The sequence below is a fragment of the Eptatretus burgeri genome, chromosome 4 (genome assembly GCF_056783735.1).
Source record: "Eptatretus burgeri isolate ZD-2024b chromosome 4, Ebu_testis_v1, whole genome shotgun sequence".
Lineage (NCBI taxonomy): Eukaryota > Metazoa > Chordata > Myxini > Myxiniformes > Myxinidae > Eptatretus > Eptatretus burgeri.
In genome coordinates, this window is record NC_140964.1 from 109,951,823 (window position 1) to 109,975,410 (window position 23,588).

The following is a 23,588-nucleotide window of genomic DNA, read 5'->3' on the forward strand; positions in this document are numbered from 1 at the left end:
TGTGAAAGATTAATTATTCGTTAACACCCTGGTATCCCCAAGGCTTGGTGAACGTGTGTTAAGTTTCCCCTCGATCTGTCCGACTGTTCTGGAGAGGAAGATTTTTAAAGGTTTCAGGGTAAATCCAATATGGCCACCAAACTCGAGACTTCCGGTTCCGGTTTTTGAGCGACGGTTGGTTCTCTCCAGGAGTCTCTGCTGACTTTCTCAAAGATAAAATTCCGGTCGTTGTTTGTCACATTTTGACCGTTTATTTTGTTGCATCCATGTTTACCGTGTGTTCCTAGTTCAGTTTTGTTTCAAAATTTGTGCTAATTTGGATTGTATTAATCAGTTTGTCATATAGGATTTCACGGAGGCCTACCCTTGTTCCCGTCTATGTGAACGATCGTGTTTATTTGTTTTTTCTCCTTATTAACACTTTTTATTTTCTCCACTTTTCTCTCCACCCTCCTTCTATTATCCCCCCCCCCAACTATACCCTCAGTTTCATGTCTTAAAATATATTTAAAAAAAAACCTTTTCCCTTGTCACCTTATACCCCACGTAACTACGTGACTGTGACTTCTGTACCGACTCTTCCTACTACCCCTTCTGCCGATCTACCATCTTCCTTCCACTTTTGCTGACCCACATTCCCCATTCACCTGCACGATTTTTCTTCAATCTTTCCTTTACCCAATGTTACCTAATCTTTATCAAAAAAAAAATAAAAAGGCCTCTTAAAACGTTTCAACTTCCTCTTTCACATGTGTGGTTCTCTGGATTGGATCACAATTCACTTCTCTTCCTCTTCTTCAAAAGATTGTCTTCAACTTGACCTTTCCTTCATCCCGTGTCTCAAACGTCCCACTGTTACAACGTTTCTTTTCTCTATTCTCTTCATTCTCCTTTATTGCATCCCTCATGTAATGTCTTTAATCGCATCTCTAACTTAAAAAAAAAAAAATTAAATCCCAATTTGCAATGCATGTTCGTGTTTCATCAATCGTCCTATTTTCCAACTTCAGTGCCAATTCACCCCACGACCTTACATCTACCTCCTCCTACCTCCTTTCCTGTTATACCCCCTCCTTACCCCTCCAATCTTGCCCCTCATCCTACCTCCACTCTTAGCGCCTCTTCTCTGTCTTCTGCTTCAGTTTCAAATCCTCCTCTGATGTCCCGAACTGTGTGGTGTTCTCGCATCTGTGGGCTCCATTCTAACCTAACAGATATTTCACTCTCTCCATCAGTACACTCGTCAACATCTCAAACATGCTCTTTCTTTCCTCTTGCTCCTCCCCCTCTTCCCACCCCCTCAAATATTGTACTCCCCCCCCCTGCATGCGTCCTCCTTCACCATACCACCACCGAGTATCTTCCTTCCCCTCTCCCCACCTCTCCCATCACCCTCCTGCACCTTGGCCATGCCTGGTCTCATCTCCCCTCCCTCTCAAAGCTTCCCTGTCATCGCTCCCTCTCAAAGCAACCTTCACACTCTTACCCCTCAACTCTCTTCTCTCACCCTTCTCCCTCCAAACTCCCCTCACTCCCCCTTCTCACAGTTGCCCCCCCCTCACATCCACAAAGCTTCCTCCTTCCCCTGCCCTCTCTCTACAGTCTCATCACACCATCTCCTCCAGTCTTCAAGTTCCCTATGCCCCCTCTTTTATTACTCCCCACTGTGCCTCATCCCATCACCACTGAGCTTTTTCTCCTCCTCATCCGGCCCTCTCCCCTAGCTCTTCTGCAATCCCACACTCTGTCAACAACTCTCCCTAACTCCCCCCTCCTCCCTCATCCTATCCTATCCTCATCCTCTCCCCTCCCATCCCCGGCAGCCAAAGCCTCCTCTCCTCCCTCTTCCCTAACATTGTGCACCACAAACATCTGAGGCTTTCGCTCAAACCTGACAGAACTTTCCATATCGGTTGCTGCTGACAAACCAGACATAATCTGTTGAACAGAAACTTTCCTCCTTCAAGACGTCTCGGATTCCCTAGTATCTCTTCCTGGTTACCCCCTCCTCTGGTATGACAGACCTAAGCCTTGTCCTGGCGGTGGAGTTGCTCTCTTCATCAAATAATATATTCCTCACTCTCCATGCACTGCCCTCATTCCCCCACACCCCCAGCAATACCTCTGGCTACGGCTTCCCCTCCACTCCAACCTCATGTATATATGAAAACTGTACCATCCACCAAACAGTGATGATTACATTTACAGCACGCTCACCAAAAACATAGACCAACTTCAATCCACTCATCCCAATTCTCTTCGTCATATGTGGTGACTTCAGTTGTCATCATGCCAGTTGGCTGGGTGTGGGTACCTCCCTCACCTGTCATGGATCTTCAGCAAAAGACTTCTGTGACTCATTGGGACTGACTCAAACGGTCAACTTCCCGACCCGGATCTCAACCAATGGTACTCTATCTCTTCTGGATCTGATTTTGACAAATTTCCCTGAAAATATCTGCTGTTCTTCCTTTGCTTCAATCGGTTCATCTGACCACGTCCTTGTCAAAGTAGACATCTCTCTGGCTGTGAGAAGAGAACCACCTCAGCGACGTCAATTCTGGCGTTTCACTCAGGCTGACTGGCAAGGACCTCAAGCAGCCATCAAACTTCTAGACTGCTCTCCCATCTCTACTTTCTGCAACATCAACTCATCCTGGGAATTCTTTCAAATAATTTTGCTCTCTCTCACACCCAGATTTATCCCCTCTCCTCGTCAGTTATCCTACCCTTCCTCCCACTCATGGTTCACTGAAGCTTGTGGTGAGGCAGTTGTCCTGAAACTATTTGCCTTCGCCTCATGGAAAGGAAACCCAACTGTATGCAATGTCGGTTCCTTGCACAAAGCTCGGAATAAGTGTGTGTCCACCCTGAGGAGAGCCATAAAACAACTTCTTTATCATCTCAAGTCTGAACTCTCAAATCTCCAAATCCTTGTGGCATCTTGTCAAGTCTGTTTCTGGTGTAGGTTTCCCCTCCACCCCCCCACCCCCCTTTTCCGCAAATGGCTGCACAGCTGAACAGCTGACTCTGCACGTGAAAAGGCTGAATGCCTAAACTCCGCGTTTGCTTCTAAATCTTGTGTCCCAAACCAATCACTTTCTGGACCCACCTTACCCAGTCGCACCCAGCTGTTCCTGGACTCTGTGTCCTTTTCTTCCGACAAGGTGGAGATTTTGCTGTCAAACTCTGAATCTGCAACCGGTCCAGATGGCATCAGCCCAGGTGTTGTAAAAACCTGCTCTGCTGCTCTTTCTCACCCTCTCTCTGTTCTATTAACCCTCTCATTTGCTCAAGGTCTTCTGCCATCTGCTTGGAAATCAGCAAACATCACTGCCCTGCATAAAAATGGTTTAAAAACAGATCTCTGCAACTACAGACCAATCAGTCTTCTCCAAATCGTCAGCAAGGTTATGGAATCCATCATCGCTTCTGACATTAAATCCTTCCGCTTCTCCAATGGCCTGATTTCCGATCATCAATTTGGATTCAGACCAGGTCACTCTACCCTGGAATTGCTGCTCCTACTTTCCCAACAATGGATGGAGGTCCTCAATGCCAGACATGAGATCAGGGTCATCTCCATAAACATATTGCATGCTTTCGATAGTCTGATACCCCGTGCTGCTCCCCAAACTCTCTTCCTTTGGTATCCATGGCAATCTCCACTCATGGCTCGCAGACTTCCTCTCCTGTCGCAGCCAACATGTGGTCCTAAATGGAATTCTCTCATCCCCTCTTCCTGTCGAGGCTGGAGTTCCTCAAGACAATCTTCTGGGCCCTGTTCTTTTTCTGGTTTTCATCAATGATCTCTCTGACCCTCTGGAAAATCCTCTATCTCTTTGCTGATTACTACACCCTCTGTTGTACCATCTGTCATCCCTCAGATCGGCAAGGAGAAGCCTCTTTACTGTCTGCTGATCTGGAAAAAAAATCACTAGCTGGTCCACCACTTGGAACGTATCTTTCAATCCTGACAAATCTCAAACTCTCGTTATGTCTCTCCGAAAGGACCATCTGGACCCCCCCCCCCCAATCTACTTCCTCAACAATCCTCTTGAAGAAATCCTTTCATTTAAACTTTTGGGCCTCACGATCTGCCATTATCTTTCCTAGGGAAACCACATTTCCAAGCTGGCCTCCGAAGCCAATCGCCGACTCGGCATCCTCCGTCGTGCAAAGTCCTTCCTTTGCACACCTGAGCTCCTGACCATGGACAAAGCTTTCATCCGCAGGTTGATGGAGTACTGCTCTCCCCTCTGTGCTGATGCTCCTGCCTCCCACCTTTCTCAGCTTCATGCTGTGGAAACCAAGGCATTCAGGATTGTTGGTATCTCCCGCGATGAGGCTGAGTCTTTGGGTCTCTCACTCTCACCGCAGGGAGGTCGGTGGTCTTTCTGTCTTTGACCATCTCCTTTCCAGCCTGCCCCCCCCACCCCCCGCTCTGTCTGCTATCTGTCTCGCCCATATTTGCACAGGGCGCTCAAGGTCTGCCAGCAACCCCCTTGTGGTAAAACTCCCAAAATCAAGAATCACTGCCCACCTTCATTCTTTCATTCCTCTTTTTTCCCCACCTTTTGAACAAACTCCCACACTCTCTTCAATCCCACTCTTCCCTCCAGGTCTTCAAAACAGCCATTCACTCCCACTTCTTATCTTCCCCCATCTAAAACTTTTATCTTTTCTACCCCAGTTAATCCACCCCAACCCACCTTCTTCAAATTCCCGGCTTTCCTTCCTGAAAGTAAATGCAGTGTCCATCTTGCTTACCCCGTGTACCCCTCCCTCTCACTTCCACAGATCTCTTCATGTCTCAGTTCCCCACTGTTTTGTGCTTCTCTCTCCTGCCCCTCTTGTCTCCTGCTCCTCTTGTCTCCTGCTCCCCTTGTTATACATTCTGTGTGTTAGCTCTAATTTTTTTTAAATGTGGCTGCTGACCCATGTAACTGATGACATCAATTTTTTTCTTTTGACTAATTTCTCCCAAGATGACCGTCAAAAATTTTCATTCTGATCAGATGTAGCGTTCTACTTATGCAGTTGATGTTAAAACGAAGGCATCTATGACGTCGAAAAAAAAATCGCACTTATCCCCCATGGGGAGTACTTCACATGTGCCAAGTTTAAATTTTTTCCATGGTGTGGTTTCAAGTACAGTGGTTTAAACCTTTTCCTTTGTTCCAACATGGCTGCCACATCACATGACATGTGACGTCATAATTATCATTAAAACATTATACATGAGTCGCTCAAATGATGTAAATTTTGTGTCAATCCAACAAGTGGTTACAGAGAAAAACCATACTCGAGTTCTGTGTGGACAAACAAACAAACAAGAAAAAGACGTTGTGCAGAGAACGATACTTGCAAACTCCACCCCTTCTCCAAAGGTTGTCATGGATACATCAAGTTGTCCATTTCATTAATATTAAATTTGACATCCTTAATCAAAGTTCAGGTCAATCGGATGAAAATTGGTGATTTTAGATGTTTGTCCTTGAGTTGACCTTTGATCTTTTGACTTCAAAAATAGTTGCTTTCCAAAATCAGTGGTGCACTATGCAAATCGAATTCAACTTTCAAGTTAATCGGATGTAAATTGCTGATTTTTCAGATGAAATTTGATGATTTTAGAAGTTTGACCTTGAGTTGATCTTTGACCTTAAAATCTCAAAAATAGTTGCTTTCCCAATTCAGCAATGCACGATGAAATTGTTGTTTAATTTTCAAGTCAATGAGATGAAAACTGATTTTTCAGATAAAAAATTATGATTTTAGAAGTTTGACATCGAGTTCACCTTTGACCTTTTGAATTAAAAAACAGTTGGTTTCCCAATTTAGTGATGCAATATGCAAACCTTATTCAAATTTCAAGTCAATCGAATGAAAAATGATGACTTTTAGACATTTGACCTTTGACTTCAAAATCAATAGGTTTCTCAGTTGATACTACCTCTAAATTTGGTAAGTTTCGTGAAGATCGGTTTTAAGTAATTGTGACCTGTAGGCGATTGACAGACAGACAGACAGACAGACAGACAGACAGACAGAATAACAAAATCGACTGACCAATATACATTACTTGAAAAATCTTCGATTTTGCAAGTAGCAAACGATCAAACGGACCCAAATGCAATACTCTGTCTTCTGGCGAAGGTAATTACAGAAGTGGAAGGAAAAACTGGAAATCCAGATAGTTGTGGGCTTGATGAGGGTCAATGCGGGTAGAAAATATAATGGTTGTGGATGGGGGAAATGAAATTCACCTGAAATGGGGGTGAACAACTCTCTTGAAGCCCTAGAGAGAAGAATGGGATTGAAAAAGCCAATTTGTCTGAAAGTGCTCTGCTCCAGACAGGTGCTGCATATTCGATAAGAAATGGAACATTTATACTTATAAAATAGTGAGGAAGTCTTGGGGACAGTAAACCATGACGTCTCAAGAGATGTAACATGTGGAGTTTGCTTGTAGCATGTTTCTACATGAGCTTCCCTCTTTGAATCGTTGGAATTTAAACACCTGAAACTTTCGTCATGCATATTGTTGCTGATTCGCGCCCGCCGGCGTGCGAACGGCCACGTAACTCGAATCGCGGCACGTCGCCCACCGGACGGACAATCCAGTCGTGACCCTCTCGGACTAACGCCGGGAACTAGTCGCGGGTGGACCTTTCGGCCTCACCACGATCGTGCCAATCGGCCCCCCGCGTGGGATAGGGTTGCTCGCCAAATTCGACCTACCTAAGTACCCACACGGAGGGTAGACCGGGCGATCGCACCTCGCCGCAGGTCGACTTCGGACACGGGCCACTTTAAGCGACCCGTTCCGTACTATCGGGATAACCGAGCGGTGTTATCGTCGGCCTCGACGGTTCGATTAATTATCGGGCGTTTTAGCCCACGACCAACCCTTTACGTGAAGTAAGATGGAGATTCAATTAGAGAAAAGACGAAGCGAAACGGGAAAACAGTTCAACATAAAGCACATTTATTTCACGATGAACGGAAAGCACACATATACAATTACACCAAAAGCAAATGTAAAAGAAGAAGAAGAAACACACAATAATGCACAAAAAGCAAATGTAAAAGCAAAAGACAATGCAGAGCTAACCGACTACCGAGCACAAGGCAACACTTATACAGTTTTACTTCACAGATGGCGCCGACAACACATATACTCAAAGCAAAAGAAAAGGACCACCCTCAAGGATGAGGGGGGAAGGCGGGCCTGGGGCCGAGACCGCGTCGGGCCTACCCGTCTGATGATGAGCCGCAAGATGGCGGTGGCGCCCCGACTCCGCAGGCCTCGCGGACAGTGTCTGGTAGGGGGTGGGAACGGGGCCCCCTTCTCGCACTATCTCAGCGCGGGGGGAAACAGGAGGGGGTTGTTGATGCTCGGGGGAAGGAGGATATCTCCCTGTCTCGGGTCCCGCGACGAGCATCTCCACCACGACCTCGGTCGCGCCGCCGGCCTCTCCCTCTGCAGCTCCCCGACTCCGACACGAGCACCCCCTCGACCGCCTTCGCCGCCGCCACCTCTCCACAGCTCCGTCCAACCGCCTTCTCCGACTCCTCTCTTGACTCGTCCCAACTCTTCACTGACACCGAACTCTTAACTCTCTCCCCTCCGAACTCTTAACTCTTAACTGCCTTGACTGACGAACGCGGCCCCTTATATGCCCCGTGGCCTCGCTCCTTCACCTTCGACCCTTTACCTCCGACCCTTCACCTCTAACTGGCTCCCCATTGGACAGAGGAAAAGTGGGCGTGAATGCTTTTTGATCCATGAATTTGCATATAGCGACCACACTCCAACGCCCCTGGAGGTGGGGCCAAATCGCCCCACGCTCGCCGATAGGACGGAACAGAAGTGGGCGTGAGTCGTTTTTGATCCGTTTTCTTCGGAAAGGCCGGCGCTTTTGCACCCCTGCTCGGTGCGCGCCCTGCACGAGTCCAGTATCGGTGCCCACAAGCGGCGTGGGAATGACGGTGATGCGATGGTTGCGAGGGCGAGTTGTGACGGTAAAGGTCGTGGCTGTTGTTGTAAAACGGCGTTGCGGTTGGTGGTTGTTGTGTGATGACTGTTGAGACGTGGTTGGTGGTGGTAGTAATGGCGGCTGGTCCAAAATAAAGATAGAAAAAGAAAAACGGCTATCTTGAAGGGTCGCAGCCCGAGTGAATGACATTTATTCCCTCTAAACAATGGGTTTGGGCCTAACTACACATATACTTACAGAGATATCTCACCTAAGGGACCTGAATGGTGGTTTGCGAATTTCGTCAACCACAACAATATATTATCGAGTTCATGGTTTCAGATCCACTCAATTGGATGATTTGGAGGATCTCGCATAAATTAAATATCCATTTTGACACTTGTTTTTTTCCCAGGGTTTAATCCCACGCTATTATTTTGAGACCGTTTCAAAAGGTTATTGGCTGCTAATTACCTCCGCCACCGAACGTGGAAGGAGGTTATGTTTTCCCGCCTTTCTGTCTGTTTGTCTGTCTGTGTGCAGGATATCTCAAAAAGTTGTGCAGGGATGCGGATGAAATTTTTGGACAGGTTGGGTGTGTGACAAGGATGAACTGATTCAATTTTGGTGAAGATCTGGATTCGAGAATTTTGTAATTTTTCCAGTGATTCTTCACATTGAGGGGCCGAAAACGATATATAGCACGATATTTCAAAAATGGATTGGGTCCGATATGTTCTCATGGATCAGGCATTACGGGGCGGTGGTATTCGCTCTACTTGGTGCCCTTCGAGTTGTCAATTTGAAAACTAGTGTGATTTATGACATTGAACCAGAGTTAAGTCATCAACGTACTTGGATGTATGCAGTTCATCAGATTGGCAGTGCGTCATTGATCATCGCTAAAAAAAAAAACTAGAAGGGCACTCGGTAGAGCGCATACCTCCGTCCCGTAATGCCTGATCCACGAGAACATATCTGGCCTAATACATTTTTGAAATATCATGCTATATATCGTTTTTGAGCCTGATCTCTCAATGGTGAAGAGCTTCAAAGAGAGGCTGTGAACGGGAGGATATTCGGTTGGGAGGATATAAGTAGTGGGGTATCCCAGGAATCCGTTTTAGGACTTATTATTCATACTTTGGACAGTGGGGTTAACGGTAGGCTTTCCAAATTTGCAGATGACACCCAGCTTGGAGTGAAGGTCGATAGCATAGAGGAGGTTGGTCACATTCAGGAAATTTAGATACTTCCTTTGACTGGGTAAGATATTGCCAGATGCAGTTCAACATCAGGAAATTTAAGATACTGGGGTTGGGTAAGAATAATGAAAATAAAGATTTTAAAATGCAAGGGGCAGTCTTGAAGCATGTAATTCTGGTGAGGGATCTGGGGGTGGTAATAGATGTGGGGGGGGGGTGGTTAGCAAACAGCACTGTGCCAGGCAACGATAGGTGAAGCCAATAGGGTTTCTCATCATTTGTCAAGGTATAAGTTATCGAAAGAAGTTGTGTGAACTGTGTACAGGTGTTTAGTGAGGCCTTATCTGCAATATTGAAAACAGTTTTGGTCACCACATCTGAGGAAGGACATAGTTGCCAAGGGGGGGGGGGGTACATCATAGAACAACTCTATTGATCCAGGGCCTAGCTGGCCAAAGCTACGAGCAGCGGCCGAAAGAGATGGGACTTTTTACCTTTCGAAGGGAAATGATTGCGAAGGGTTCTGATAGATATGTTTAAGATAATGAAAGGTATAGACTAAGTGCAGAATAATTTTTCAGCAGAACGGGCACTGATGGGACATGGGGGCACAGTTAGAGTAAATAAGTGGAGAGGTGTTTTTTTGTTTATTTTGTCGAAGTTCATAATATAAGAGCTAACATGAAGAACATATAACAAAGGGAGGAGGAGGAGACAAGAGGGGTGGGAGAGGGAAGCACAACAACAGTTGGGAACAGAGCCAAGTTAGGAGATCTGTGGAAGGGTGAGGGATGGGGCGGGGTACATGCAGTAAACAAGATGGACACCACAGGGACTTTCAGGAAGGAAAGCAGGGAATTTGAAGGAGGTACGTTTGGGGTGGATTAGCAGGGGTAGAAGAGATGGTCGTTGTGGATGGGGGAAGATATGAGATGGTGGTGAACAGCTGTTTTGAAGACATGGAGGGAAGAATGGGAGTTTTTTGTGTTTTTTTTTTCCAGGTGCAGGACAAATAGAGGAAAAGATAGAGAGGAGTTAGGATTTTATTAAGGCACGGGTCTTTCACGAGTGGTGAATGCATGGAATGGTGTCCTGCAAGGGTTTTGGCAGGAGGTCAGTGGATAGTTTTAAAATTGTTGGATAGGTTTCTGGAAGTAGTGACGATGGGGGGCATGGATTTCTCTGCATCCCCCCTGAATTATCTCAACATGAGCAGTAAACTATCATATACCCCCTACACTCCCCCAACTTCAATTTCTGGGGAAACTACCGACGGAGGGTGGGAGAAGGGTACCAAGATGGCGAGATAATTGTGCATACTTGATGAGCCTAATAGCCTTCTCCTGTGTTGAATTTCCTTGTATTTCCTTGTAATAGGTAAAGACCACTGATTTGAATAGATTCTCATTGTAATGTGTTTTTTTTTATTTAATTATTATTATTGTGTGAAAAAGTTTGCTTCAGGAGAGTGATAATAATTTAGCAATTGTAACACAAAACACCAGCTTTGAACATGTAAAACCTCTTGGAATCGACAAACCTTGCTCTGAGACATGCAAGCAAAAGGAATCGACGAGCTTGGTGGTATTTTTCCCTACATTAATTTATTGCATTATTGACCAACACCGACGTTTATATATACTAGTGCATGCCCGTAGATGTGTAGGCGTACGTGCAACCCCCCCCCCGCAAAAAAACTCAAACTGCGTGCCAGAAACAACAACCACACAAGCCGTTCCTTCGCTTTCACGTGCCCGTACGTGCGTGGTTGTACGTGCAAAAAAAAATATATATATATACTTTAAAACCGCGTGCCAGAAACAACAACCACACAGGCCGTTCCTTCGCTCTCGCATGCCCGTATGTGCGTGGCCGTACATGCAAAAAAAAACAAACTTTCAAACAACCACACAGGCCATTCCTTCGCTCTCATAAACGAAGACTGGATTGGGGCATTGTGTTTATCTATAAATGCGCATAAGAAATCGAGAAATTATTAGAATACAGTCAGTCATCACTATCCAAAAGTAGTGCGTGCCCGTACGGAATGTTCACATCATTCCACGAATTATCGCTTGCATTGAAGTAACAACTGCTGTGGCACTTACACACACAGGTTAAATTAAAATCAAGTTTACCTCCCTGTCTTTGCTTGCCATGACATTCGCTGCCATTTACCATTGGCACTCCTACCCTACGGTAACTAAGGCACCGATCGATCCCCATCGTAACCAGCACGGCACGTGACGTCATCGTCGGCCGGTCGTGCACCGGCCTACGCAGTCACACCCACGCAGCAACGTGTCCTGTGATTGGTAACTAAATGGTGCATCGGCCACGCCTTCACAGCACGTGTCCTGTGATTGGTAACTAAATGGTGCATCGGCCACGCCTTCACAGCACGTGTCCTGTTATTGGTTGATAAATAAATGGCCATAACTTGGGAATCACTTGTCCAATTAATATCAAATCTTGAAAAGGCACATCCTCAGGTCCCCAGCAATATAGCTGGCAAGTTTCAATGAGATCGGACCAGTGGTTGTCGGGAAACAGCGGTCACAGACACACAGAAACACACACACACACACACACACACACACACACACACACACACACACACACACACACACACACACACACACACACACACACACACACACACACACACACACACACACACACACACACACACACACACACACACACACACAGACCCACACACACAGAAACACACACACACAGAAACACACACACACAGAAACACACACACACAGAAACACACACACACAGAAACACACACACACAGAAACACACACACACACACACACACACACACACACACACACACACACACACACACACACACACACACACACTGCTGGAATTATAGATAGATGAAATGAGGTCAATGAGATGACAAATGAAGGGGTTGAATGCAGACTGCAGAGCAATGAGTAAGGAAACCTGTCGTTGTGAATCGTTTTTCCACCAAATTGAGATGTATTTCGTTGGCAAGCATGTTGAGTAGAGCTGAATTCCTGAACACTTCCAAAGGCCACAGCGTTTTGACAATTGGAAACAAAAAAAAGTTGTGCACTTTTTTGATAAATTATTTTTGGAACAATTTTTCTTCAATAAATAAATAAAAATCGTCTCCATGTACATTGTACACACCTTTATGTCGTTTGCACCTCTTCATAAACAACATCGCTGAGGAAACGGCGCTTCTTCTTTGTTTCCTCGTCCAGGGCAAGAATACGGAGGCTTTTAATGGCCAATTATTCAATTAGCGCCAACGTATTTTGCCTTTTCGCAAGGAAAAACACGAAGAGAAGAGAAGAGAAGAGAAAAAACCCGTAATGGCGAACGCGGCTGAGTTTCTCTTCACCATCGACCACGGCTACGCAGCAACGCTTCCTGTCATTGGTTGATAAAAAATGGCCGCAGCAACGTTTCCTGTCATTGGTTGGTAAATAAATGGCCATAACTTGGGAAGCACTTGTCCGATTAATATCAAACCTTGAAAAGGCACATCCTCAGGTCCCCAGCAATATATCTGGCAAGTTTAAATTCGATCGGAACAGCGGTTGTCGAGAAACAGCGGTCACACACACATACACACACACACACACACACACACACACACACACACACACACACACACACACACACACACACACACACACACACACACACACACACACACACACACTCACACAGACACACAGATAGACTCAGACACACTCACACAGACACACAGATAGACACAGACACACACACTCACACAGACACACACACAGACACACACACAGACACACACACAGACACACACACAGACACAGACACAGACACACACACACAGACACAGACACACACACACAGACACAGACACAGACACACAGACACAGACACACAGACACAGACACACAGACACAGACACACAGACACAGACACACACAGACACACACAGACACACACAGACACACACAGACACACACAGACACAGACACACAGACACACAGACACACAGACACACAGACACACAGACACACAGACACACAGACACACAGACACACAGACACACAGACACACAGACACACAGACACACAGACACACAGACACACAGACACACAGACACACAGACACACAGACACACAGACACACAGACACACAGACACACAGACACACAGACACACAGACACACAGACACACAGACACACAGACACACAGACACACAGACACACTGACACACAGACACACAGACACACAGACACACAGACACAGACACAGACACAGACACAGACACAGACACAGACACAGACACAGACACAGACACAGACACAGACACAGACACAGACACAGACACAGACACAGACACAGACACAGACACAGACACAGACACAGACACAGACACAGACACAGACACAGACACAGACACAGACACAGACACAGACACAGACACAGACACAGACACAGACACAGACACAGACACAGACACAGACACAGACACAGACACAGACACAGACACAGACACAGACACAGACACAGACACACAGACACAGACACAGACACACAGACACACACAGACACAGACACAGACACACACACACACACACAGACACACACAGACACACACAGACACACACAGAGAGACACAGACACACACAGACACACACAGACACACACAGACACACACAGACACACACAGACACACACAGACACACACAGACACACACAGACACACACAGACACACACAGACACACACAGAGACACACAGAGACACACAGACACACTGCTGGAATTATAGATAGATATATTAGCTGGGTCACAGAGACTAAAACGGACAAAAAAAACAAACAAACAGTGTCCAGCAATGGTTTTGGGACTTCTCGTTCCTCCAGCCATAGCCATGGCATTATGACAGGTTGTGTTTGATCTCCTGCCAGTGCTTTCTCCTGCTCTTCTGCACTGCAGACGGAAGTCATGTGGTGGTCGGGTTCTTCGGGTGGCAGTGGGCTGAACCAGCCTCCACACGGTCGCTGGGCCCGGAAACACGGGGGCTTTCAGAGAGACCCCTCTCGATTGTCAATAAGCACTGCACATCCTATGGTGGACAGTTGGCTGGAGAAGCAAGAGCAGGTGAGATGAGCAAATAATGGTGGAGCTGGAAACCAAGAATAGTCGGATATTTCAGCCACATGGTGGCCTTCATCAGGAATTTTGTAGGATGTGTGTTTACATCGTTGTTGACTGTCCTAAAGGGGGTGGGACTGCATGACCATCTGCATTTGGGTACCAATTGCATTAGAGGCAATGTATCCTCTTTAAAAATAAAAAATAAAAATTTTGTGGGGGAAGGGGGTATTTACATGAAAGTTCAATGGATTGATGCCTTTTTCGATGTAAATTTTTCTTTTTGTATTTTATTTACATTGAAGTACTTCCTCTTTTGCAACATCAGGGTCCCCCCTTCCCCCCACACTTTTATCTGTGATCCTTGTGCCCTGTGTTCTTGCAATTATTGCTTTGTCCTTTCATTTATTTTACTTTCTAAAGTATTTTGTTTTCTTGCACAGTCATTCTTCAGTGGTTCCTGTACAAACAAAATGCCTGTCCTATTTTCACGTTTGGTTAACCTTGGGCTTGGTTATTCATCCTCTACTGGTTTCACCGGAGGGGACTATAGGTTTGCTGCCTGTCTGTCTGTCCTATTTTTTTTTTCAGTTGTGCCTTTTTTGGATTTTGAAAATATCACATTGGTAGAGGACATGGATTTCAAAGCAATTCTCACTCTTGTTGAAACTGCATTGGTTTCTTCCCCCCCCCCCCCGTCCCCCTTTGGAAGACTGGGTTTATTTGCACTGTTTGAGCACGTGTGATTCGGAGAAGACGCAAGTTCGATCACATTTTTCGTTTGCATTCCGATATATGTGATAAAATGAACCATATCAAGAAGGACTTTTAACTTTTGCCAAATTTTGCTTTCATTGAGAGGGAAGGGTGTTGGGAGGGAAAGAAAGATGGATGATGAATCGGTGGTGGGGTTGGGGTTGGGGTTGATATGGCCTTGTTCCATACTCCATCAGGGCAGTCAGGTAGAATATTGCTCTTGGCATCGGCGCTTACAGCAGCAGTTTGGTCACCGTGCACCGCCAAGCTTGTCGATTCCTTTTGCTTTCATGCCCCAAACCAAGAACACATGGAAGTTGCAGTGCCTGGCGTGTCGTGCTGTCCGTATGCAGTGAGCATGTTGTGAATGACTTCCAATCTTCCAGTCAGCTGCAACATATTTTGAAAGCCTTAGAGAGTTTTGAAAAACCCAGGGGGTGGGAGAGAGTATGTCTGCGCCTTGGTTATTTTTCCCTTTTTTGCCACATATATTTTCTGTGTGCAGCACAAAGATTGCATCTTGTCATCATTTTCTTCAAATGTGCCCATTGCATTTCCCAGCATACAACATGTTTGCCATATTGAGGGTTCTCCTTCGGAATGGCTACTTATAAAAACTTCAGCTTGCCAAGATAGTTGCAAGCAGAAGAGTTAAAAGTACTAAAAAGCTGAACATGTCAAGGTTGTACAAAAATAACTTCTTCACGATGTCATCATTCGTACGTTGCATTGTTTTGTGAAGACGGGTTGTGGCGGGAATCTGTTTGTCTATTTTATATTGAGCACGATTTGGTGTATTGTTGAGTCTGGCCTAATTTTGGCAAAAAGGCCAATTATGGCTTCCTCATCATCGGGTGAAGCTATTGTAGGATTTTTCTGCGTTGCAGCGACAAGGTATGAAGGTTTGAGTTTGCAGCGCTCGCCACTTAGCCCGTGCCAACCCTGACTGTAACCCCATGTTGTGTTTAGGAACATGAAGAGCAAAAGGAGGGTGATCAGGTGATGGAGCGAACGGAGCCCCTGGGCAGGGCCAGCTATGGGTCAAGAGTGGATGTCTACTTACGTCGGTGAGTGTCGAACGTGTCGTGCAGCAAGGATGATTATATTGATGTGAGATTTGTTGGAGAAAATGCTGTTTGCAGTTATCTTATTAATGAGTCAACTTGTGATGGTTCGGAGTGATCATTTGGTTCTTCACTACGATTCAACAGCACAAGGGCATTCTGTGTAGAGGGAAACGGTAACCCTCCAATTCTTCCCGTCCTTCACTGTCCTCTTTCCTTCAAACGTTGCGTACTGTTCTGGCCTTTGCTTTGCCACAAGTATCGCTTTGCACCTGTCATGGCTGCGTCTTTTTTGGAGACGCGCTTGCAAAACTGATGTCATCTCTTGACATTTGTCGAAGATTCTCCTTGGATGCACACCGTTTGTGATTGCTTTTCGTCAAATGGAACGAAAGGTGGAAATGTCGGTGTTTTTCTGCTCGTGAATAAGCGGTCAAGATTGCTGCACTTCAACAATCGATTGATTCCCATCAAATACGATTGAGTAAACTTGGTTCACAACCTCTCAATGATTCTTGGAGCTCATGGTAATCATCGCTTCGATAAACCAACAATTTGTCCATTGTTTACCATGTATCATTGTCATCAGTTGGACATGGGGACACTCATGTCTCTTAATGTCCTTGGCCTGCATGCAATTTGCGTACTTACGTACTCGTACAAGCTCCTCCATAAGCCTTAGATAATCTGTAGAAATTTAAAATAAAATGTAAGCCATGACATGACAGAAGGGCTTAATAATGAGGAAAGTGGGTAATGGGGGAGGGGAGGGTGGGGGTTACATAAAACTGACAGTGAAAACCTTCACTCTATTCTAATTTTTTTTCTTCGTTTTGGGGAAGAAGTCTTTTACGTTTTGTCAAGTTGATTGTTAAGCTTGTTTTCAGACATTCCCATGCTGCTGCTGCTGTTGTTATCGAACACAATAAATGACTATATTCGATTTGTTACATTTCTGAAGTTTGTCTTCAAAAGCTTGTTGGAATAACTTGACATTGGAAATATTTGAGGACATCTGATGTGAGAAATGAAAATCAATGTGTGGTGTGGCTGAGGCCTAAAAAGATTGGGACATTTGCTGGTTGTTTTGGTTGAATCTTGTGGAGTTGGCTATGCTTTGTTTTGATTCTCCACCCGAATTCTGTTGTCTTGCCTTCGTTCTGGAGTGCCACCAACATGATCAGGCTTCTGGAGTTTGGCAATGACAAGACCCCTCTGGGCATTCACCTGGTGCCATTTCATACCACCGTTGGAAGGTAATGCCTACATTGCATAATCTATAGTTTTCCTTCATTTGCTCGTTTATTTGGCTTCAGCTGCCCATTTGAAAATTAATGCATCCATAAAATGTGTGTTGGTTTTTGAGAATTGTTTTTACATTTGGTTCAAGGTGCCTTTTAGTAATGACTAGCTGTGCTGACCTATCGCTTCTCTGATGAGTTTATTCAAAATGACAGCATGTTGCTCCTCACAAAAATATTGCATGTCCATCTATGAGTCTCAATGATTGTTTATAGAACAAATATGAACTCGGGGCACCCCAGAATAGGTTTGCCGAGGTCGCTTTTGGCGATAACGGTGAGCATTTATAGAACGCCGGAAAAGGTGACCCAAATGTCTTGCACTCAAAATTGGTGATTTGACCTCGCTGTGACCTTATATTCGGCAGATGCTTTTATTTTGGTTTTGAAGGTAAATTGTCCTAATATTGAACCCAGAACATCAAGTCAATGAATTGTGTGTGTGTGTGTGTGTGTGTGTGTGTGTGTGTGTGTGTGTGTGTGTGTATTTATGTATATCTATTATGGGCCGGGGGTTGGTGGCGAGAACGACCACGAGGTGGGGAAAGCTTGCGTCGTATCCCACCAAACTTCCCAGAATTGTAGGCCGTCGCTTGGATAACTCCAGGAGCCGGCGGGTCATTTAACCGACCGTGGTCGCCAATATTTCAACCGCGTAGGGTAGGGTCTATTTCTATATAACAAATTTACCTAATTAACTACACGATTTCGACAACCGGGGAAACCACGCCCTCGGCACGTCTTGCTCGAACCGGGTCACTCTACCGACTGCGGTAGAGTTCCAACTACCGTATACCAACTCTGGTTCGGGTGCAGCCGAGCGGAAATTGCCAAAGCCGTGCCGGCTGGAATGAACGGATTATCGGGGATAAAACCCCGCCTAAACTCAGATCCGAACCATGCTGGACCAATTCAAGAAGTGACAGAAACGGACTGGGAATATTTCCACAAATGTTTATTTACAATAAAAAGACAAAGGCAAGACTTAACGCGAATATGCAAGAAGGAATATTTACAATGAGCAAAAACACTTATTCAGATCTACTTACAAGACGGGCCCACACGCAGACACACACACACAAAATGAAAAGAAACCCAGAGTCTTTATTGGACCCTTGCAGCCGTGGAGAGAGACAAGCTGGGGGTCAGAGTTCGGTGGTGTACCTGACCATCGGAGGAAGGGCGTGCTCCATGATGCGGCACCTGACAAAGGTTGTTGGACCGGTCCCCAGTCGCATGTAGGGACTCGTGGTTCGTGGTGGAGCTCGGATGGTGAACAATCGGGGTCCACGGAGGGAGGTCAGGGTCGCTCTGTCCTTCCTTAAAACTCCTCGTAGCAGCCATCGTGAAACTCCAGAACCCCGTACAGCCACCGTGAAACAAAACTGACTGCTTACAGCCACCGTGAAAGCAAACTCAACCAGACCCCTTTTTTACAGAGTCTTGGAGATTTTATTGGCCTCTCTCCTCGGGGAGGGGCCCTTGGCGAAAACGCACCTCGCTGTCCACCTCTGATTGGACAGGGTCCTCCGGCCAACCTTTCTGGGGCGGAGCCTCGGCCCCTGCCAGGAGACCCCAGTTACTCCTCCACGTGGCTTCACTCTCAACGAGTAACAGTGTCAGCGCCGCGAAGGTCATCGTACAAGAGTTACAACGTTCGTGGGAGCCGAGAACTGGAACCGCGAGAGCCCCTCTCGGCAAGTCAAGGTACAAGAAGCCAGTGGGTGGTGATGGAGCGTGATGGGCCTAAGGGGTCATGCAGATGGGATGGTTTATTAGATGTAATAACCTAACTAAAATAAATGGCAACACACGTCTTTGATTCTCCCAATAGACAAAAGGAAAGGGATCTGACTACACACACAATTAACGACATAACTGACTTTTGGGACATCTGTATGTTGAATGCTTATGGTTTCCAGATCTGTAGCAGTATAAATAAATAAAATATATACATATGTATATGTATATATATATATATATATATATATATATATATATATATATATATATATATATATATATATTCTCAATCAGATGCACCGTAAGTATGGTGAGCATCACCATGGATTATGTCTCGCACAATAAAACGGCATAATCCGCAAAGAACAACCATCCATCTGCCATCCAGACTATTGTTCCCGCTAATGCACACCATTCAAGGAGAAGGTACGTGATGTGATCAGCAGGTAAATCGAAACATGTGGAGTGTGACGAGCACTCCCCCGATCTCCATTGGACATAGTCCTACACCAAAGTGTCACCTCCTACTCTGAGGGCCTTGGTCTGGTGACTCTGTCAAACTGAAAAAGATTACATGGTCAACATCAAACGGAGCCACCTCCATGGATTTTGGGCTTGTTTGCCCTCATCAAGATGGCATACCGAAATGGATATCCCACTTATGATGACCACATTCGTCGTTTAAACATCAGCGCACCTCCTGACTGTTATGGTGAGCATCACCACGGATTATGTCCCGCACGGTAAAACCGCATAATCGGAAAACATATATATATATATATATATATATATATATATATATATATATATATATATATATATATATATATATATATATATATATATATATTGTTGCGGATTCACGCCCGCCGGCGTGCGAACGGCCACGTAACTCGAATCGCGGCACGTCTCCCACCGGACGGACAATCCCGTCGTGACCCTCTCGGACTAACGCCGGGAACTAGTCACGGGTGGGCCTTTCGGCCTCACCACGATCGTGCCAATCGGCCCCCCGCGTGGGATAGGGTTGCTCGCCAAATTCGACCCACCTAAGTACCCACACGGAGGGTAGACCGGGCGATCGCACCTCGCCGCAGGTCGACTTCGGACACGGGCCACTTTAAGCGACCCGTTCCGTACTATCGGGATAACCGAGCGGTGTTATCGTCAACCTCGACGGTTCGATTAATTATCGCGCGTTTTAGCCCACGACCAACCCTTTACGTGAAGTAAGATGGAGATTCAATTAGAGAAAAGACGAAGCGAAACGGGAGAAACAGTTCAACATAGAGCACATTTATTTCGCGATGGCACACGGATAGCACACATATACAATTATACACCAAAAGCAAATGTAAAAGAAGAAGAAACACACAATAATGCACAAAAAGCAAATGTAAAAGTGAAACACAATGCAGATCTACAACCGACTACCGAGCACACGGCAACACTTATTCAGTTTTACTTCACAGATGGCGCCGACAACACATATACTCAAAGCAAAAGAAAAAGGGACCACCCTCCACGATGAGGGGGGGGGGGCAGACGGGCCTGGGGCCGAGACCGCGTCGAGCCTACCCGTCTGGTGATGAGCCGCAAAATGGCGGTGGTGCCCCGACTCCGCGGGCCTCGCGGACAGTGTCTGGAATGGGGTGGGAACGGGGCCCCCTTCTCACACTATCTCAGCGCGGGGGGAAACAGGAGGGGGTTGTTGATGCTCGGGGGGGATAAGGATATCTCGCTGGCTCGGGTCCCGCGACGAGCGTCTCCACCACGACCTCGGTCGCGTTACCGGCCTCCCCTCTCCGCAGCTCCCCGACTCTGACACGAGCGCCCCCTCGACTGCTTTCGCCGCCACCACCTCTCCAACTCTCCACAGCTCCGTCCAACTGCTTTCTCCGACTCTTCTCTTCACTGGCTCTTCCCAACTCCACTCCGAACTGCCTGTTTGGCGAGCGAACGCGGCCCTTTATAGCCCCCGTGGCCTCGCTCCTTCACCTTCGACCCTTTACCTCTGGCTGGCTCCCCATTGGACAGAAGAAAAGTGGGCGTGAATGCTTTTTGATCCGCGAATCTGCATATAGCGACCACACTCCGACGCACCTGGAGGCGGGGCCAAATCGCCCCACGCTCGCCGATAGGACGGAACAGAAGTGGGCGTGAGTCGTTTTTGATCCGATTGCTTCGGAAAGGCTGGTGCCTCTGCACCCGCTGCTCGGTGCGCGCCCTGCACGAGTCCAGTATCGGTGCCCACAAGCGGAGCGGGAATGACGGTGATGCAATGGTTGCGAGGGCGAGTTGTGACGGTAAAGGTCGTGGCTGTTGTTGTGAAGCGGCGTTGCGGTTGGTGGTTGTTGTGTGATGGCTGTTGAGACGTGGTTGGTGGTGGTAGTAATGGTAGTAATGGCGGCTGGTCCAAAATAAAGATAGTAAAAGAAAAACGGCTATCTAGAAGGGTCGCAGCCCGAATGAATGACATTTATTCCCTCGAAACAACGGGTTTGGGCCTAACTACACATATACTTACAGAGATATCTCACCTACGGGACCTGAATGGTGGTTTGCGAATTTCGTCAACCACAACAATATATATATATATATATATATATATATATATATATATATATATATATATATATATATATATATATATATATATATATATATATATATATATATATATATATATATATATATATATATATATTAGGGTAGTCCAAAAACAGGAAAAAAATCCAGACATCTCCACAAGCCTTAAATTATTGCACTATGATTCAATAGCGCGCATAACAAAATTTAAGTTGATCGGAGGTGATTTAGAGGTCGCTCCATATGACGACTTTTAGTTTCATGAGTTGGTTAAATTAGGGTATGGTCAGGTACGATTACGGGTACTTCTGGATGTCCGAGGTGGAAATGGAGTGCATTTTCGAACTCTATGGGGTCGATTTACTCTAAGAAATGACTTCACCGACATTGAATTCACTACCATTTCGAAAATATGACCTAAAACAAGATTTATCATTACTGGAGTTGAGTAACTCATCCTACTCATTTCGATATTTTCTAATCTATAAATAATTTGTCGTCCGTCTAAACATTTCTTTGAGTAAATCGACCCCATAGAGTTCGAAAACTGCACTCCATTTCCACCTCAGACATCCAGAAGTACCCGTAATCGTACCTCACCATACCCTAATTTAACCAACTCATGAAACTAAGTCGTCATATCGAGCGACTTACAATTCACCTCCGATCAAGCTAAAAAAAATTATACGCGTTACTGGATCATATTGGAATATTTTTAAGCTTGTGGAGCAACATTCTATTTTTTTCGACTTTTTTGGACCACCCCAATATATATATATATATATATATATATATATATATATATATATATATATATATATATGTATATGTATATATGTATATATGTATATATGTATATGTATATATGTATATATGTATATATGTATATATGTATATATGTATATATGTATATATGTATATATGTATATATGTATATATATATATATATATATATATGTGTATATATATGTATATGTGTGTATATATATATATATATATATATATATATATATATATATATATATATATATATGTATATGTGTATATATATATATATATATATATATATATATGTATATATATGTATATGTGTATATATATGTATATGTATATGTATATTTATATATATATATATATATATATATATATATATATATATATATGTATATGTGTATTTATATATATATATATATATGTATATATGTATGTATATATATATATATATATATGTATATATATGTATATATATATATATATGTATATATGTATGTATATATATATATGTATGTATATATGTATATATATGTATATATATATATATGTATGTATATGTATATATATATGTATGTATCTTCTTCTTCTTCCTCTTTCGGCTTGCTCCCGTTAGGGGTCGCCACAGCGGACCAACTGTCTCCATTTCGCTCTATCCTCCACATCTTCCATTGACACTCCAACCACCCGCATGTCCGCCCTCACCGCATCCATGAACCTCTTCTTTGGCCTTCCTCTTCTCCTCCTGCCTGGCGGCTCCATCTTCAACATCCTTCTCCCGATATACTCCGTATCCCTCCTGTGCACATGTCCATACCATCTCAATCTCGCCTCTCTCACTTTGTCTCCAAACCGTTCTACCAGTGCTGTCCCTCTAATACACTCATTTCTTATCCTATCCATCCTCGTCACTCCCAACGAGAATCGCAGCATCTTTAACTCTGCCACCTCCAGCTCCACTTTGTGTCTTTTTGTTAGTGCCACCGCCTCCAAACCATACAACATAGCTGGTCTCACTACCGTCTTGTATACTTTCCCCTTCACTC

The 23,588-nt window shown here is 45.1% G+C and overlaps 1 protein-coding gene across 3 annotated transcripts in view; it reads left to right on the forward strand.

The window, feature by feature from the left end:
* LOC147028892 (partitioning defective 3 homolog) overlaps positions 1–23,588 on the forward strand; it is a 336,652-nt gene that overhangs the window by 106,825 nt on the left and 206,239 nt on the right. For 2 of the 3 annotated variants that reach the window (XM_085879725.1, XM_085879727.1), the window contains exons 5-7: positions 14,160–14,324; positions 16,044–16,141; positions 17,305–17,394. In XM_085879725.1, coding sequence (XP_085735851.1) covers positions 14,160–14,324; positions 16,044–16,141; positions 17,305–17,394 — 353 coding nt within the window. The remainder of the gene's footprint in view (positions 1–14,159; positions 14,325–16,043; positions 16,142–17,304; positions 17,395–23,588) is intronic. The other variant, XM_085879726.1, reaches the window with a different exon arrangement.